The 19,673-nt window shown below is 50.5% G+C and overlaps 1 protein-coding gene across 14 annotated transcripts in view; it reads right to left on the reverse strand.

Moving 5' to 3' along the window:
* The window catches only part of LOC105678312 (protein groucho), a 121,117-nt gene that overhangs the window by 5,075 nt on the left and 96,369 nt on the right, over nt 1-19,673 (reverse strand). For all 14 annotated transcript variants that reach the window (XM_067357916.1, XM_067357905.1, XM_067357906.1 and 11 more), the window contains 2 exons: nt 17,037-17,313; nt 13,080-13,105 (listed from right to left, as the gene is read on the reverse strand). In XM_067357916.1, the coding sequence (XP_067214017.1) occupies nt 13,080-13,105; nt 17,037-17,313 (303 nt within the window). The remainder of the gene's footprint in view (nt 1-13,079; nt 13,106-17,036; nt 17,314-19,673) is intronic.

Below are 19,673 nucleotides of genomic sequence, written 5' to 3' on the forward strand. Positions count from 1 at the left end.
CGAGCGCCGAGAAAATATCGACGCGTTCGTTTCCGAACGGGCAAAAACACGCCAATATATATACGGGATGTCTCCAGCTCTTCGCATTTACCGAATTCAGTTTTATTTCATCGCTCAGTAATCGCTTCTACAAATTAAAATCAAATTTTTCAAATACACCAATATCTAACGCGGAGATGGCTTATCGCGACTTCTCTGTATTCATTTTCAACAATAAGGTAAAAAAATCAAAAAAGTAGAATTATTACTTCTGAAGGCTGAAGACTCTAGAACTTATCGAGCGTCATCCAGAACTCTTATCGTTCTTCTTTTTTTTTTCGAATTCTGAAAAAGTGAAGCACACTTCACTTGAAATTATCAAGGGATGAGAATATTTAAAATACGGAAAAACCTTTTCAAAAATGCATCGCTCAAGAGCTGGCCGAGTGAAAGACTCGGCGCGGTTCTTCAAGTCGACGATATCATCGAGAAGGGAAGTTTTACAAGCGACAGTTTCGTCGTCGATACGGTCGGCACGACAGCGTCCGCATGCCTTCGTATATATAAGTGCGACGGCCCTTTCCCTGTCCCCGATAACTGCGCACCCCATCTTGCAACCTCGTAAACTACCCCCGTCGCGTCTCCACACGGGCACACACCGGCGTCGTCGCCACCGCCGTTGCCGATGTCGAAGTAAATCTCCTCTTCTCAATTACCCTTCGTCCCTCATCCACTACTACCAACGCTCGCCTCTCTCGCCCTCTCGGTCCATTACTTCGACGCCTCGACGGTATCATCGACCCGAAACACTTCGAATGGCAAGAAATAAAAAATAGAATCTCGAGAGATACGAATGCGCTCGCGAACACCACTGAGCGATTGACGCGCGAAATTACGTATAATCCGGTGTAATTCGCAAAAGCAGCCAGCGAATAAACAAAATGTTATCGTTCTATTAAAAAAAAAAAAAAAAAAAAACAAGAATTCTTTATCATACGAATAACTCTGTTGAATAATAATGCCAAATGGAGCATTCTTCCGCTGTTATCAGTGCGATCGCCAGAGAAGAGCTTTTTGAAAGCAGAATCGTTGCACAGTGGTCGCACCAATTTCAAAAGCCGATGGAAAAATCGTTCGGAAGAACGTCGGCGAACGAATATGAAATCCCGTGACGTGGAAAAATCAGGCAAGCATGTTCTTCGTTTGCCACGACGATGTAGCGACGGGAGGAAGAGCAAAAGGAAGACAAAGGCGAAAGGAAGGGTGAGGGCGGGGGTTAAGTCCCGCAAACACGCGCTCCGCTCACGTCATGAAAGATTCTCGGAAGAAAAGAATCTCCCAGGAGCCGTATTACGTGCCTCTTTCGAGTTTTCTTCGCGAAAGAACCCCGGGAGAGAAAGAACGAGATCTTTTTCCACCGAAGGAGAGTAGTCCTCTCGTTACCCGGAAACGGTCGGTCACTGCTTATCCGAAGCCGGAGTCGTCTAAAGAGATGAAACGACTGTCGTGCCGTTGAAAAGAAGAATCTGACGAGAAAACAGCGTCTTCGACGCGGTCTCAGAAAATACAATTATTTAAAAAATTTTAGAATTCAACAATTTTTGCGCCACCGGCGCAAAAGAACGTCGCGGCATTCTCGGCAATTTTTAATGAAAAATATTTTTAAAATTTTACGATGTTATTGCATGTTCAAATAAATCGCTAATACGCAACAATTTCCAATGGAAATTAAAAAATTCTAAAATTATAAAATACACATTTCACAATAATTATTATTTATTTATTAATAATTAATTGCAAATGTGTGTGTGTCACATGTAATCTTTGATAAAAAGGGAAAGAGATCACAAATGTTGTGTGAAATACATTTAATTAGATAATTAAATTATTGTTATTTGTAAAACTGAGAGAGAATAATTCTGGCGAAACGGATTATAATAGCTGGAGTAAAAAGGATTTCCACGCGAGGAAATCGCGACTCGATTTAGTTCGCGGAAAATCATGCGGAAACATACACCACCTCTTGCCCGCAGTCGATACCGCTAGTAGCTATGTACCCGGAAGTCTCGTCTTTCGGTGGTAAGCGCATCCTTTTTCTTCCCCCCCTTCTCCTGCTTGGCGTTGTCGAGACGCCGATAGCTCGCAATGTCGTTTCGCGAGAGCTTCCCGTTTCTGTTCCCTCTTGCTTTCTCATTTCCCGGCTCGTGTGCCGGCCCCGGTGTATATACAGTATATATATACGCACACACACACATACACACGACATATATATACCTTTTCCGCGAAGAAACGATACACACGCGGTCCGCCTTCCATTCACGTAAGTTTACTTACACCTATCCCGTCGGCTATCCATACCACCCTCGCCCACAAAGAGGATTCGTGCCACGATCAATATGGGGGTTGGTACCTCTAGGGAGAGGACGAAGAGAAGGAAGGAGGTGGGGTGGGTAGGAGGAGCTGCGGGTATACCGTAGATATATAGACTTTGTAGTGTTAGGGACGACTTGGTCCGCAAGCAGGCAGGCAGGCAAGCAACTTGGCAAGCAGCAGCAGGCACCGAAGTACAGTCAAGGTGGGGTGGGTGGCTCTTTCGAGGGTAAGAGAGAGAGAGAGAGAGAGAGAACGGGAGGGTGGCAGACAGCGGAGGGATGGGGAACGGCGGCTTTGGCCGTGTGCATGGTATTGGGGTTGGCGGTCGCAGCCATGAGGGTGGTAAGTGAGTGAGCGACTCCTTCGCCACGGCGCCTCGTCTCGACTCAACCACCCTAACCTTACGGATATATCCCAAGCCACCGACCGACCGACCAACCACCCACCGTCTTCTCTCCCTTTCCCGCACTCGCTCTCACTCTCTCCGGCTCCTTCTCTTCTCTTCCCTTTTCTCCGTCGTCTCTCGCCCCCTCGCTGCCACTCGCGCGCTCTCACCCTACGTCGACCAAGCAACCAACTCACCCCCCCTTGTCCCCCATCCGCTTGCCTGCCTGCCTGCCTGCCTGCCTGTTTCCCTATTCCTCACTCCATCCTCTTCGTCGTGGCTAGGACCCTGAGAGAGAAGGTTACGAGCCAGAGTCGCGTCTCCCAAGACCCCGCAAACCCCAGCTGGTACAAGATTGCACCCAGTGGCTCTCAGCGTCGTCGTCGTCGTCGTCGTCGTTCTCGAAGGAACGCGGCGAAGGACGAGCGACGTCGAGAAATTGGGATTCCGTGCGGATCGGGACGATGCGATACCGGTTGACGGCGGGGGATACTCGTGGCTGACGGACATTGCGGGACTTTCGCGTCGCGACGAGAGACGTTCGACTAATGCGCCGCATGTCGCTGGATGTCCGACTGTCGGGCACGATGGAAACGTAAAGACAATGCTCTCCGCGCTTCGACTTTAGAGGATCGACGTCGCCGCGCCGGATGTCCGTGCGCGATCCGTGTTCTCAACACGGTTTATCGGAATTTACCGCTCGCCGCTCGAGATATCCCGCGCACGCCCCGCGACAACGCCGCGTAAATCTTAATTAAATGGAATGACCGCGATTCGCAGCGATCCCGCTCTTCGGACTCGACTTCCCTGAATAAATAAGCATCCGGCGGTACTGAATTATCCTGTCACTTGTCCCGCACGTTCGAACCCGCCTGAGAGCCGCGGTTTCTGAATATTCAACGCCGCAGTCGCGATTTTCGTTTCTGCGCGGCGGCCGATTAATTTAATTACCGAAATCACGCCTGCGTGCCACCAGCGGCAAAGATTCATGACGGAGTCTGGACTGCGAGCGCAATTTCGGTTAGGGGCGAGGAGGAGGAGGAGGAGGACGGTGGGACATGCCGCTCTCTCTCTCGCCGACTATATGGCGCGGCGCGCAGCTTACTCGCGGATGCATGGAATTTTTAATGATCGCGTTGGGCGGCGCGGAATGGTAATCGATTCCCAGAATCCGGCGCGTACGTGTCACTGGGTCAACCGGTGCATTCGTCATACCGGCAATTAGTACGAGCGCGAATTTTTATCACCATCGCGGCAACCAAATATATCCCGCACGTTTCGGGGCCCCGAGCCGATCTTTTTTGCATGGCTTATCGGAATCGATAGCCGCTCGACGAAAACAAGCCGGCCGCGCCGATATCATATTTCTACAGAGGCGAATCGGATTTTTTTTCACATAGAGACACAAGTTTTCGTTTGAATTACGCCCGGCGCAAATTTTAATAATAAAAAAGCGCACAGCGGTACAGTGTTCGCTTTTACGTACGACGATTTATTCGCGCCGCTGCACGCTGTGCTTCTCCACCGCGGATTGTCCCCGTCAAATTTTTCAACAGAAGACCGCGCTCTCGCAAATCGGACTTGCTCAAATTGGACGACGTATAAATAAAGCTCACACGCAGCGCCGCGAATCAGACAGAAATTCACAACGCTATGATTTATGGCGGTGTCATAAATAGCAAAGTTCCCTTTCTCCCACCGCGTTACTCGTTGTGTTCTCTCGCTGCGCTTTTTTTCCCCGTCTCTCTTTCCCTCTCACACACACACACACTCTCTCTCGTTCTCTTTTTCCCTCCGCGTCCATCCCCGGCGCGGCGCGGAGTCCCGCGGTGGAATTTGCATTTTTAAATTAACTCGCCTCTGTTTGCAGCTATCTCGGCTCGGCGGCGGCGGCGGCGCCGCACTGCTGCTGGGCTCTGCAATTTTATGCGGCAACGCGCGTGGACCGCGCCCCATCGCCACCGCGTATACACCATCTCCCGTCGCCGTCGTTCTTTCCTCCGCGGAAACACACAGGCGCTTCCACCACGTGATCGATAGTGCAACAGTTATCGTTATCGCGCCGACGAACTCGCGCGGCGTGAAAGGCTTCTATCCAAACTCGCGCGATGGAAACCGATGGAAACTGCCGGGCAGCCGAGAGATCCCGGTCTTTTTTCTTTTTTTTTTTTTTTTTTTTTTCCAAACCAAATATACAGCTTTAGAAAAAATTGACAAGCATTTTCGAAAAACGTTATTCCACCGTGTGCCGATCGACAATCAAAGCCTCGCGGATTAAGTTTCATCGAATCTTCGTGCGAGTCCGCGCGCTCGGCCGTCGCTTGCTGTCCTCGCGCGAGATCGATCGAACCGGCGTCGCGCTTTGTAATTACTGCTTTTAATTACGTTTTTAATTACGAACGATGCGAACCGCCAACGCCACAGCGACGCGTGAATACGTACTCGACCGGCAAAGCTCAGCCTGAGGCTTATTTTTCCAAGAGGGGAGGGGGGGGAGGAAAAAGAAATGCGCGTTCGTTCGCGCACAGCCCGACGTTGTCGAGGGCTAAGTCGACGGTTTTTCGCAACGATAGCTGGAAAACGTGAGTGGTCTTTTACGAGGCAGCAGCTTTCTGCGAGAGTGCCGCTGAGACGCTGAGATGAAGTGAGGTAAGACGACACGGGAGGTAAAAGATGGGGAGAAGTACAGGATGGGAGGCGATTGGGCGGACGCCAGAGCAGGTCGGAGAAATAAGAGGCAAACAGAATAGCCTGCCATAAAGTGCCTGCACGTTATCCGCGAGGGAGGAGAGAAGTACGAGGAAACATTTTTATCGCTCCGTCAGAGAGGAGTAAGAGAAAGCAAAACAGACGGCGGAGAAAGGGGGAAGGAAGCGGGAGCGCGAGGAGGGGCGCTATGGGTAATTGAAAAGCCTGTGGTGCATCCCGATCGTCGCCTTATTTCGCGCTCGACGGTACATCGGAGCTTCTCTCCTATTATCTCTTACGCTTCCACCGAGCTGCTGCTGTCTCCTCCTTCTCTCTCCCACACGTCGAAATAAGAAGAATGGAAAAAGGGGGGAAAGGGGAGCGCGAGATGCCCGCCGAAGTAAGTCGGGGAGAAAAAGAGACGGGAAGAGGCGAAAAAAGATCGTACGCAACAACAATGCCCGCGGAGGTGCATTCTCGCGCGATTACCGACGCGGCGCGGAGGGGCCTCCTAACGAATGGCTTCGTAAACCATGGGCGCTTTGAGGTCATTACACATCGCAAAAAAGAGAGTTAATGGCCGTCGTCGAGCCACACTGCCGGCAGGAAGCGAGACGGAAGAGAGCGGAAGGATGGAAAGAGAAGAAGAAAGAGAGGAGATTGGGACCGGTTGGCCACCCGTTGCCGATCGACCGTCTGATTTATGGCGGCAGTATCTTCCACCGGAAAGACAAGAGCGCGCAACCTCATTGGCTTCCTACGTTAGCGAGTTAAACGTTTGTCCTGCGGGGAGCGCGTTCTCTTGAACGCTCGCCAAAAAGCAGCCACGTGTGCGTCATTAGAGAGATCGGAAAATTGCGAGTGGAACGCGGATCGGTGGGGGCGCGCGGACTGATGTTAGATTTTCCTTTCGAAATACAGAAGAGAGGTTACACGCGATACTACGGTGCGATATTTCGTTGTGCAATTTGTTTTCTTGATATTCGAACACACAAGAAGAGCGATGCGCGCGACGTTGCACAGCGAGCGCGTTCGCGAATTTCCAGATTTTTACTACGAATTCGCGTATCGGACGCGCTGTGTAACGGACGTTACGCTGGAATAAAATAATGATCCTTGCCTGCCGTATCTCGCGTCCTCGTTTGCAAACTGTATCCGTCGCGCGCGTAGCACGGCGTCCGTTATTTCCAGAGGGACGTTTTAATAACAAATCCACGCTTTCGCGGCCGCTCTCACTCCTCGTCGCCGTCCTCTTCCCTTCCGCTTTTTGCTTCTTTTTCCTCCTCCTCCTCTCTCCATTCTTCCACTGTTTCCATCGTCGCGGAAAAAGCTTTTCAGAGCGCGCCATGGAAAACGCATTGCACGGCGCGCATCACAGCCGGCCGATTATATTGTGAAATATACACGGAGACGTAATTACGGGACGGTCGATCCGTTACAGCGCTAGCTGCCTACTACAAGCGGCATTTTACGGCCGCCTCATTAAATTACGAACTAATTACCAGTCGGCGAATTATTAAAAAGCTTAGTCGACCGTTAAGCGCACCGCGAATCGTAACAGCGCGTCTTCTCACTGCAAGAATAATCGTGGGATTATCTTATAGGGTGTGCACGAAAACATGTGCGCTAATTAAAAACGTAATGAAAAAACGATGTAATAAAGAAGTTATCGATGCAAAAAATTTTATTTCAGAGAACACTCGAATAGCGAAAAAATATCTAATCTCGAAAATGAAAAAGCCGCAATGAATTCCGCAGGGAAAATCGTGTGGGCGGAATGGAAGGGCGGTGCGAAAAAACTCGCGTTAATTTCTCGGTTGGAAATTGTGACATCGGCTTATTGCGCGCGTAACGCGCGCTACAAACGGCGGGCGTAAATATCGGCGCGCGGACGCGAGGCGGAACGAAAGCCGCGAGCGAGCCGAGAGAGCGAATCGATCGTAAAGGACCGCGACGGGAAGCGATTGTTAAAATTGCTGCCAACCGCACCTACGTATCGTATTGCGCCGCGTAATAAATACTGAGAGACGGTTTTATTCCGTTTCGCGAAATCGTCATCGATCGTTGGCAGACGCGCAATGATTACAAAACCGATTCGTCGTGCTCTGATTGCGATTGTCGAGCGCCGTGTGCACGACTTCTTTAATATGTATATGTATGTATTATTTTCTAACGATTACGCTTGTCAATCGACTGTAAAATTGGGACGTGTTGCGAAGTACGTTTTTATCATCGTCACTTTCACAAGCGCAATGTATTTGCAGTGTTATCTCATGTGCGTTTTCTTTTTGCTGCAATTAATGTGTAAAATAATAAAATACTTTCCTACATTTAACGCGCGCTGCTTTTATGACTTATGCGTTGATAGAAACGCATTTTCCTGCAAATAATTTTAAATTTACCTCGAAAAATTGATACGAAACACAGGGGGAGATGAAATACTTGTCAACTTTTTTTAAGTCGTATACCGCTGGATTTAATCTCCTCTGATCTACCGATTTCCATAACAACTTGGCGCGAGAAAGAAGGCAGTCTCGAAAAAAAGGGGAAACAAGACGATAAAGCGGGGCCGAAAAGCGAACGCGGCGACGCGTTATTAAGGCGCCATGATGTTTTTAATTAATTAATTCGCGGAAGCCGCAGATTCACCGTCTCATAAATTCCGGCGTGGAGCGTCCCTCCGTTAATACTCCGCACAGGGGAAAAAGACGAGAAGCGTATAATGGGGGAGGTGGAGAGGTAAAGTATGCAAAGTATTTAAAAATATTAAGTATCCTCGAGAGAAAAGCGGATATTAAGACAAAGTCGGAGAGGATCGCGGAGCGGATTGGAGGGTCGTTGCAATCGAGGGTGGGGACGGAGGGGTGAAAGTGACAGGGACGTGGAAACGGAATTACTGGATCGGCGCGGTGGTAGGAGAACGTTTCAATTAGTAATTAAAACGTGCCGTGCAGTAACCTTCGCCCCAACCCCGCGTCGGCCGCCCTCGCCGCCCCCCGCGGTACGACGAGGCTCTTGCTCTCTTATACCGTCGTCGTCGCCACCGCCGCCATCTTGTAAATTAATTAATGCGTTCCTAACGAGATCAGAGGCGTCGGTAAAGCAGGAGGGTTGGCTGGTTCTCTACTTTGCCCGCCAAAGAACGGGGGTGAGAAGTTCAAGAGCGTGACTCGCGCCTTGCGCACCCCGTGTCGGGAGCGCTCTTCAAGCTTTCCAAGCAGCACTCTTGACGCTCGAATCTCTCTTAATTTTCAAGAACAGGACAGCTCGGTAATTAAGTTTTGCGCCGAGCGCGCAGTAGAGAAAACTTTAAACGAAGCTTTGAAAGAATGTATCCATTATACAATAAATAAATGGATAATTACGGAGCTTGCAGTTTTTCGCGGTTCTCTCTATGCGAGCGTGCTTGAAAATTTATTTTAGTTCTGCGGAGCTGCGGAGCGCGTATGTAAAATACATTATCGTTTGCGGTACGCATTAGCACACATTTGTCATGTGAAATGGCATGTGACGGAGCTGCGCGGAGAATCAGCCGCGAATCTTTAGGTGCTGACTTTTCGACACGATTCCCGCGATTCTCACACAGCCCTGAGCGAGAGCGAATTAGTCTGTTCCCGGGGGTAGACAGCAGAGACAGGGTGTTAGCGGAAGGGGATGTTGGTCGGGGGGTCGGTGTCAGGATCTCTCGACCCTTTCAAACCCTTTCATCGGCGCTTCACCCGCTTACATAATGCAGCCACTCTAATTAAAATAAATTACACTCTCGCGCGCCAGTTCGCTCTTTTATCCCTTTCGCTCTTTTTCGACTCGCGCTTGCTCTGTGTTCTTTCTCTCCCTCTCTCTCTATCTCTCTCTCTCTCGCTCTCGCCTCCCTTCCCCTTTTCTCTCCACTAGCTTTTTTTTCGCTCTCACCCTGTCGCTTTTTTGTACCGCACTTTCGACCACCACCCGGGTAACGCCCCCCTTCTCTCGTCCCCCACTTCTCTCTCTCTTCCCCTTGCTCGTTTATTTGCACTTTATTCGAGATTTAATTTACCGACCTCCGGCGACAGCCTCGTTGGTGCGCGCTCGACTCTGTGATGGGATTAAAAAGGCGGGTAGGGGATGATAGGATGGAAGAGGCCGGGCGGCTAGAGGGACGAGGGGGGAAGGCGAGAGGGTGGCGTAAAAGTTGGAAAAAGAGTAACGCGACCGCGAGCTCCGCGACCAATGGAGAACGAACTGCCGGAAAATGGCTGAACCAAGGAAAAAGACGAGGAGGCGTTCGAGAGGACGGGGGAAGCGAACAATCGATATCGCGGCGTCTCGATTCGCGGCCGATTTTCAACTCACCCCGGAAACAACGACCGTGTATCAACTCACCACGACACCGCACCGACGAGAGCTTATACAGAGTGAATAACGGAATCGATTTCGATTAAACGTTTAAAATCGTTCCTGTTTTCGAGATATCAGCACCGTTGATGCGGTTACAACGCCGGCCCCGCGGGCTACGAGACACGGGGCGGAAGGGGGGAGAACTTTTTTTTCCCCGGCGATATTTGATTGCGATTAATGCTGTCGGCGAATCGCATCGACGTCATCGTCACGAAATAAGTGAAAGGACGAAGTGGCGATGATATCTGGTTGCACAATCGCGTATAACGAATTTTAGGCTAACGTGCGCGTTCAAGTTACGAGAGGTGCTACTACGTCAACGCTACTAGTCACCGCAAGTATTCTCTCCTCGTCGCCGTCCAGATCGCTATTTCACGACAATTTACCACAAGCTGTCCGAAATGAGATGTAAGCGCCATGCAATTTAATTAAGCCCGCGTTCGCGCGTGTCGCAGGGGTTCGAGATAATAACTGAAAGCTCCCACCCTCCCTCTCTTTTTTTCGTCCGTGCTAGTGCGGGAGTGCGAGCGATAGCAATAAATAAATATTCCGCGGTCGTCCGCTGCTTTTTTTCGTCTCTCTCTCTCTCTCTCTCTCTCTCTCTTTTCGCTGCCCCCTTCGCTGCCGTTTTCCCTTTTTATGTTACGGGGAGCAGCCGCTTCGCGGTGTTTTATGAATTCGTTATGAGTCGACGCCTCGGTCGACGGGAGAGAAGGACGGGGAGAAGGATGTCGAGTAACTCGTCCAGACGCGGCTTTTCCCTTTTCTCAAGCCCCCACGACGGGGCAAACGTCGTCGATCTATAGACGTCGAGGATTCTTTTCCGCATCCTCGAAAAGCTCCGAGGTTCTCCGCGACGCACAGAGGAATGTTTCCCCGGGTCGTGAAAAATCCCGAAAGCGAAGAAACGACGCACGAGAGTGGGACGGGTGGTAGGTAGGTAGGTAGGTAGGGAAGCGAAAGGTAAAGCTCCCAGAAGAACGAGAGGAGAGGATTTTACTGGTGCGCGAATAATAACGACTCGCATTCTCTCCGGCTGTCGTCGGTTTTCGATTCCGAGACGCCGACACTCTCCTTCCCTCTTCGGCTCTCTCTCTCTCTCTCTCTCTCTCTCTCTCTGTCTCTGTACATACGTATATATACGTCTCCTTCTCTCTCGGAGATCTTTTTTCTCTTCCTCTCCTAGCTTTTCGCATCGGTTTGCCCCTTTTCCGCAAGCACCGTTCCTCCTCGTCGATCCAATCACCAGATCGGATTGCACTGGGGCGGACCGGGAGGGGCGAGGAGGGACACGAAAGTACAGTTGGGTAACGAGCCGCCGTGCGGAATAGAAGTTTTATCGTGCAACCCGCTGCGCGCCGCCGCCGCCGGTGAGGTGGTATAAATTCAAAGTGACGCGAGAAAGCGGATCGATGGGAACGTAATTCTTCGCTCCTCGGAACTCGGTAAGTACGGCGTCAATTTGTTCGATGGTTCGGAACTCCCTTCCCGTTAAAAAGAAGACGATAGACGCCTCCGTGCCGAGATCGGACTGTCGATCAATATACGGTATATATATACGGCGAAACTTCTTGACAGATTAAAGGGGGTGGCGAGCTCCGCAATCGGGCTACGCGCGTGGGATAGCGCGCCTCTATAAAATTTATGGCCGCTTAAATTATTAACGCGTTAAGTAAAGAGAGACGAGACTAATGTAGGGTACGACGTAGGATCGATCCGAAGTGTTTTCGGGATGTACGAAGATATGGCAGCGTCGAGCAGCAGGATTTACCTGTCCAACAATTGAGTATTATACGATATTGGGGCGAGTAACCCCATTAGCATTCATATTTCAATTTCGCAGCCCTCAGGATGGCAGTTTGAAACTGCGGAAGGTGCTCGGTCAGTGCGGCAAACGGGGGACGGTGAGGGGGGGAGGGGGGAAGGGGGGGGGAGGGATAAACGAAAGAGGATTCACAGAGGAGAGCCGGAGGGGAAGAGGAGAAGCGGACGATGCGGGGGATGTACGGGCGAAAGAGGAGAGCTAATATCGATGGCAACCTATTACCATCTATCTCCATACCGATGTAATGGACGCGCAGCCCCGATTATCAATCCGTAATAATTGTGCATATTAAACGGGCGCTAATTATCGGGCTGGCAGCGTGCCGCGGGCGCCATCGCCATCGGATCGGATCGAACGAGAGTTACAACTACTCGGCGCGGCGCGGCGCGGTACGCCCGTCCGCCCGCACGCTCACGCAGTAAATTTCTACCGCGGCCGAAAGAGGATCAATAACCAAAAAATCGTCACTCGCCCGGGCGCGAAAAATATTCGCGAAATCAAATATCAAACTGTGTTTTTCGCGATTCGCCAAGTGGTTCGCAAATTTTTCAACGCGCGTGAAAGCTTAATCGCCTATTCGTTTCGCCGCATCGCATCGGTTAATGCGGAAACGCTGTTACGACGCTCGGGGCCGTTTAATCGACGCTCGAGCTAACTGCGCTCATCGATATTCATCGATCCCGGGAACAAAAAATGGAGAGAGAGAGAGAGAGAGAGAGAGAGAGAGAGAGAGAGAGAAGAGAAGAGAAGTAGGTGGGAGTTCCGACCGCGGCATCGATTCACCCCTTTCTCGCGTGAGCCTTTTGCCGAGGCGATCGATCGATCGATCGGGCAGGACGATCTCGCAGGACACTCGAGAGAGACCCTGGGGAGAGACGAAGAGCGCGAACGGCAGTGGCCTCAAGCGCTCTCGAGGCTTTTTTCCTCTCCGGAGCGCTTTTAATAAACGCGCGCCGCAACCAGCGGACGCTTTATGTTATCGAAGAAGGAGAGAAACGTGGAGAAATAGAGAGGCTGAGAGAAAGAGAGAGAGAAAGAGAGAGAGAAAGAGCCGCGTGGTCGATGAAAGCGGAAGGGAGTGCTTTTGACGACGAGCTTTTTACGGCCCTGTGTTCCGGTGTTCAGGCTTTTACGTCCATTCCGCGCTTCCTCCTCCTTCGTCGCCATCTCCGCCTTCCATCCACACATATCCTGTTTCTCTCTCTCTCTCCCTCTCCCTTTTTCTCTTTCTCTCTTCTTCCACACCACCACGTATCGCGCTAATTCCCTCTTTCACTCTTGCGTTCGTCCACCTCCGCTATCATCCAATAATACGTCACGCGTAAGCGGCGGTCCAATCCCCTTTATGAGGTGAAATTTTGCGCGCCCGGTAGTACCCGGCGCGACACGCCGGTCTTTATCATTCGCGACGAATAATGAGAAATTACTGGAATGTATAAATGTGATACTCACATGCCTCTCCTCGGCTGGATTCAGACCTGCAACAGAGCGTAAAAAGTTTCAGCGCGTGAAAAAAACATTGTACGATTAGAGAGATAAACTAATCAATTGAGATTAGATCATCGGTCTATCGTTAAGATTGGCTAATCGCCAAGATTAGATCTAACGCGGCTTTACTCGCAACACCGTTCTCTCTTACTCCACTGCAGACAACGTTCTCGCGAGATCGACTGATTTATCTCTGACAAAACGCGAACGCCATGAATGTGTTTTCCATTATTATTACAACGTCGAAACGAATGAAGTCGGCGGTATGTCGACGGAATCTTTTCCGCGGGAAGAAGGAGATAAAAGGAAAAGAAAGGTGGAGTGCGCGCGAGACTAGCTAGACTTCTCAAGAATTTCCGAGACGACGAGAGGAGGTGGGATGAGGAGGGGGTGGGGGGAGGGCGGAATGGGGAGAATGGGGAAAAAGAAAGGCCGGCTGGAACGGGGAGCGGAGAAAATCCAGACGGAAAAGCTTTGTCCTCGAGAAGCCGAGTTCATAGTTTGCCCTCGCTCGATTTCCCCAGCCTCCTTTCCTCTTTCTCTCTCTCTCTCTCTCTCTCTCTCTTTCCCTCTTATCCCCTGCACGTTGGTACGCTTCGGTCTCGTAGGAAATATCTTAACGATATCTTTTTCCTCCCGTTATACTCGCCTTACTACGGAGTAAGAATTACACGAGCCGTTTATGTTCCTCGTGCGCTGGGGCCACCCATAAATTGCCTCTCTTTTCTCTCGCGACATTAAACCGCCGCGGAAATAAAATATTTTTATTGACGCGACGCCGCGGGGAGGGAGACGGAACCTCGATATCCGCGATATCCGTACGGGGCGACATTTCCTCGGGAACAAGTCGCGACGATAAAACGCGCATTTTCGTCGCACGATGAAACCTTAATTCGGCGAGCATCGGCACTTTCCCGGTCGGACGACCCGCTCTCGAGCACCGTCGGTCATCCGCATCGCGGCGAACGAGCGGTTTTACCATTACGATCTTTATAGTCCGTCAAATGATAGTAGTCGGGTAGAGCCTTATCGGAACGATGGAATTTCCTCATATTTTGCTGAATATCGCTCAACACTAGTAACCGAACATAAACATCGTGCGGAAAAGACCGGAGGGTCGGAGTTTTAGAGGGTTAAAATCCCGGATAGACGTTCGCGTCGTTGTCGAGCGGACGCGTGCAATACGGAGCCGTTTCGAAAGAGGGGAGAAGAACGAGCGAGAGGTATTCCGCTCTTCGCGCCAGTATAGACCTCGCTAATGCTCGTCATCCCCCTTTTATCCTTCCTGCTATCCGGCCAGAGAGGAAACTCTTTTCTCCCCCTTCACTCGACTGCGCGCGCTCGTAAACGAACGCGGAAGAGCGCGCATAATTTTCTACTAAAGCGCGAAGAGGCCGTCGAGTGTTTCCGAGAGACGTTTTAAGGACCCGCGTGCTCGCATCTCCTCTCCCATCTTCGGACGAGCTTGCTAAAAGTACCGGAGACATATAGCGTTCCGTTGCTCGGAAAATTATCGGATAAAGAGCGGCTTTACTGTCGAGTATTCAAATTAATTAGCAAAAAATCCGTTTTCTGTTAAAATTAATCAGTTAATTCTTGCACCGAAGAGACAATGTAAACGTGATTTTTGATAAACCGAGCGAAAATCAATGTTGCCATTATCAACGCCGACGTGGCCGACATAGGTTTCTAATCGACCGTGAAAAACCGCAGCTCGTCGCGAGCGGGCAAAAAGAAATCACGGCGTCACACAGCCAGCCGGTGGCAGATATTGCGGCGGATATGTCCGAAGATGAAGTCGTTTTAGGGCGGAACGCGAAAAACCACCCGGAGGGAAGAGCAAAACGATAACGCGGCGCGCGCTGGTAGAAACAATTCGCTCCGGGCAATGTTCCGGAAAGAAGGGAAGAAGTTTCAGTTGTCACGGCAGAAATACTGGGCCGTTACACGTCTCCAGATTCGCGCCGGAATCTCGTTTCAAAAGAGTGGCTGCGATCGTTGACAATGCGAACCGCGGCGAATCCGTTCTTTTTCAGCGCGCTTTTTCACGCTCCCCGCGCTTCGAGCGAGGCAAACATATGTTCATCTTTTGACAAGAGAGAGAAAATGAAAAAGAAGAAGTTTGCACGGTTTTGAGAGTGCAGTTGCGAGAGAATCCGATGCAATATCTAACGTCGCACTATCATTCGTGTCGCAAATACATACGTACGATTCGACGAACGCAATTTCCAAGATTAACCAGCAGCACTTTCGCCGAAGCGATTGCAACAGGATATTTGACGAGGCGATACAAGTCCCGACAACGCGCGGTAGGAAAATGCGAAACAACGCGCGAAGCTAACTGCGGCCGCGAGCTATATATCCGGCTTGAGTAACATAGTTACGACTCGCGCGTGAGCCGAGAGAGGGAGGATGGGCAGAGGGTCAGAGTGGAGGTCATCGGGGAATAGAGACAGCGGGTAAGGGCGGCAGGCGTGGAAGGCGGCGGGGACGAGTAGTGGAAGTACACTCGTGTCGAGAGGAGATTCTGAGTGCTCTCTCGAGAGATGGTCGTGGATAGAACGAGACACGCCGAGCGAGAGACATCGAAGAGGAGCTAGGAAGCGCGCGAGAATAAGGGCGAGAGAGGAGAAACGAAGCAGCGAGAGTGAAAGAGAGAGAGAGAGAGAGAGAGAGAGGGAGAGAAGTCTGGAGAACCGCGCGCGTTGTCTTTGTCAGCGCTACGTGGGGGCCTCCCGAGACGCGCGAACGAAGATCTTGCACTCGCGTGACGTACCGACGAGAAAGATAGGCGGAGGAAGGAGGCGGGGAAAAGAGCGAGAGAGCAGCGAGGACTAAAACCCGAGAGGATTCTCGAGGTCAAGATCGAGAGTTTCAGGAGCTTCTCTCGCGCTTGAGCACGGTCGTTTGCGTCACCGGCTCGTTCGTTCCAGACCGCACTTAAAATAGCACGAGAACGTTCCGTTTAATTTCAGTAACTCGCGATCGTACTCTCGAAGTGTTCTTTCCGTCTCATCTTAAAACGCTCTTACGAACGTTTCCACTCATTACACCGGTGGATCTCTCGTGGCGCGGATTTAATCGTGTTTACGTTCATCGCTGCCATGCATATCGCTGAATCATCGATGAGATTACAACTCACGACGAGCACGACAAAACAACGTATCGTCTGATCGAGGATTGGTTTACCGGCTTATTCTCACAGGCGCGCAGAGATAAGCGATTGAGCGGCAGGTAGCCCCGAGCTTACGTCAAGCACGGGGCAAAGCTGGACACGTGACTTCCACGAACGAGATGATTAAACTGACCGCATGGCGCGCGAAATATTCACGAATGAGTTGCTGAGTGCGCGAGAGCCGCTCGTACAGTTGAGACATCGGTGTACTAATGGACTTCCGCGAATCAAATCTTTGCTATTAACGCCGCTACTTCACACCCGTCGAAACATTCGCATATTTGCACGTTCGAGTGATTAACGAAAGAAGAAAAATAGTTGACCGGAACGTCGACAAACAAATGCCTTTTCTGGCAATTAAAAATTTCGTGAACACAAGAATTTTTAAAGCTCCAAATTTTTTGGATGCAACTGAATTATTTTATAAATATTATTAAAAACGTACATTGCTTAACAAAACAATCGACGCACTCCGATATAATAATTCTTGACGTGTGATATTTACAAAATGTTAATCTGTAATATTTAAGATACATCTTGTACAAATATTGTTATCACTTCTTTATCTGCTCATCATCATAGCACATGTAAAGTTTCACTGAAAAGATTGGCTTTCAAGTGCATCGATTTCCTTTATCAAACAGTGTTCGTGTCAATCATAAATATTATAGACCTGATATTAAAAATAATCTCTAAGATTTGAATAATATAAAAGAAATATATAAAAAAATCATCGCATGACTCACCTCCGTTAGGTTTCAGATCGTCAGGCTGACCGCGATGAAGATCCGGTTTCGTCAGCATCGACAACGGATGTGCGCTGGTGCCTCCGGGGGTGGCAGCCGCTCCCGGAGGAAGGCCCAAGCCGAGAAGCGCGGCGGACGCTGAAGTGGGGACCGGTATACCCGCGCCTGGCAGTCCGGGCAATCCAGGTATGCCCGGATGCGGTCCCATCGCCGCGCCTGGTGGCAATTGCTGGGCGTGCATCTGCTGCAACAGTCGTGGCAAGTCCGGCCTTTGTTGCTGCAAGCACGACAAAAATCCCGCGTGTCAATAATAATCGTTTGCGCAACAATCTACAGCGGCGGCCTTCGATCGTTATCGCGATCGAAATATCACCGGCCGCCATCGCTTGTACGATCCGATTCGCCGCGAAGCGTCGCATCGGGCGAAGATTATGCGTTTGCACGTTATTACGTACATGAATAGGAAGGCTGACGCTGAAGAATAAATATATATATATACATATATACCTATATTCCATATATATATATACATATCGCACCCGATCTCGATAAGTTCCGAAGATTAGATTAAGTGGTAAGTGGCGAGAGGCAATTAACGGACTCGAGAGCGCGTAACGGTGCCTCTCGAGTATTTCCGCTGTAATTACCAGATAAAAGCGAGCGGGTATTATTCCGCGAGATGCGAAAAAACGCGATGCGGTGCGGGGGAATCGAGGCGATCATCGCTAAGAGCGCGGCAGATTGGAATTGAACGACGGGGTGGGACGGGGAGAGAAAACTTTAATAGCGCGTCGATATTATCGGCGGTGGCCGCTACGGCTGCGCCGCGAGATGGAGAGAGAAAGAGAGAACGGGAGACCACGAGAGCCCGATGGAAGTTCGGAAATGATTTTTACGGGCTATCGGTTTAGCGCGGCGGTGTGCGGTGTGCGGTGTGTGTGTACGCTGCCGCAGCTTCGTTAAGAGAGTCTGTTTGCCGAACGTGAACTCACGTTTCCAGCGCGGACAAATGCATAAGCAAATAAAATCGCGAACGCGCGCGCGGATTTAAAAGCACGGCACGGCACGTCTCTCCTCTCTCTCTCTCTCTCTCTCTCTTGCTCTCTCTTTCTCCTTCGCTTTCTCTCTTCCTCCACCCGTCATAATTGATCAAACAATTTCGTTCCCGCGAGAGGAGACAGGGCAACAGTGGGAGGGAATAAAAAAAAGCAACGCAACGATAATTCGCTGGAAAAATCGCTTCGCTTAATTCCGGTCACGATCGCGCGTTCTCCCCCGCCGGTTCTCTCCCTCTTTCTCTCTCACCGCGGATTTCTCTCCTCTCCTCGACACCACCGCCAACCGCTGCCGCCGTTACGCGAAAATACACTTCGTTACAGTCAACGGAGGCAACTTTCCATTAGCAAAGCATACAAATTGCCGAGTAAACTCCGGTAAGTTTGAGTAACCTCCGCGTTCGACCTCGCCCGAGTAAATCTAAGGCTGCGAAACAAGTGGAAAGACTTACGCGCTCCACCGTCGACTGAACGAGCGAGCGAACGAGCGAGCGAGCGAGCGAACGAACGAACGAACGAACGAACGCCGGCGAAAAGTTTCGCGGAAATCTTAAGCGTATCTCGCCCGTAGTTTCCTCGTTAGTTGGACCAAGCCGCCAGACAAATTGTGGACTTGTTCAGCGCCGTTTTAACGGTTCGCGGATCACGGCGCGGGGGGAGAACGGGTCGGACGGGCGCGGGTAGGTAGGTAGGGGGCTACCGGAGAGGAAGGAGCGGGAGGATGGCGCGCACAGACGGCGAGTGGAAGAGGCGGGCGTGCTACACCCACACCCGCCTGTAACCATGTACACTCGTTAAGGCAGGCCGGAGCGAATATTCCGGGGAGTAGTTTGCCGAGATAATTAAATGGCTTAACGATATAATAACCTCGCGTCGAGCGTCGACTGTCTGAACAGAGCCACCCACAAAACATACAAACAGAGGTACCGTGTATAAGCGTGCCGGTGCCGCGCCGTGTCTGTATGGAGAGACGGAGATTGAGTCGAAGAGGAAGGGAGACGGGAAAGAGAAGATATGGGGGGTGAGAGAGAGAGAGAGAGAGAGAGAGAGAGAGAGAGAGATGAGAGAAAGACGAGAGACGACTCCAGGTCCACGAAGCCGTCTGCGAAACGTTGCCGGAGATTCGAGGAAGTCGGAAGCCCTTAGGAAACGTTCCGAGTTTCCACTCTTGATAGCGATAATAATCCTGACCCGGAGCTGCTATCCTCACGAATCCAACTTCTAACGCGGAGTGTTACCCTCTTACCCGAGAGCCAGGAAACCACCTCTTCTTCGTCTTCGCGCCGAGATTCCTCGTAATACCGTAGTAGGCGACGAGCAGCGCTTTGATTCGCAACGCGTACGAATTTCACGAAGAACTCGAAGGTGCAAATTTCATTTCTTTTATTTCTTTAGAAAATTAGGTTCTCTAACGCGCAAAGAAACGCTGATAAAAAAAAAAGTGTACGGTGAAGTCTCGAGAGATACTGTAGAGTTCACATTGCACATTTAATAATTATTAACGTTATAATTTTCATATAAACGCACGGCAAAATAAAATGTGTGCAACTTGGAATAATATCTCTTCGTCTGTTTCGAATTG

Source organism: Linepithema humile, chromosome 6, assembly GCF_040581485.1.
Source record: "Linepithema humile isolate Giens D197 chromosome 6, Lhum_UNIL_v1.0, whole genome shotgun sequence".
NCBI lineage: Eukaryota > Metazoa > Arthropoda > Insecta > Hymenoptera > Formicidae > Linepithema > Linepithema humile.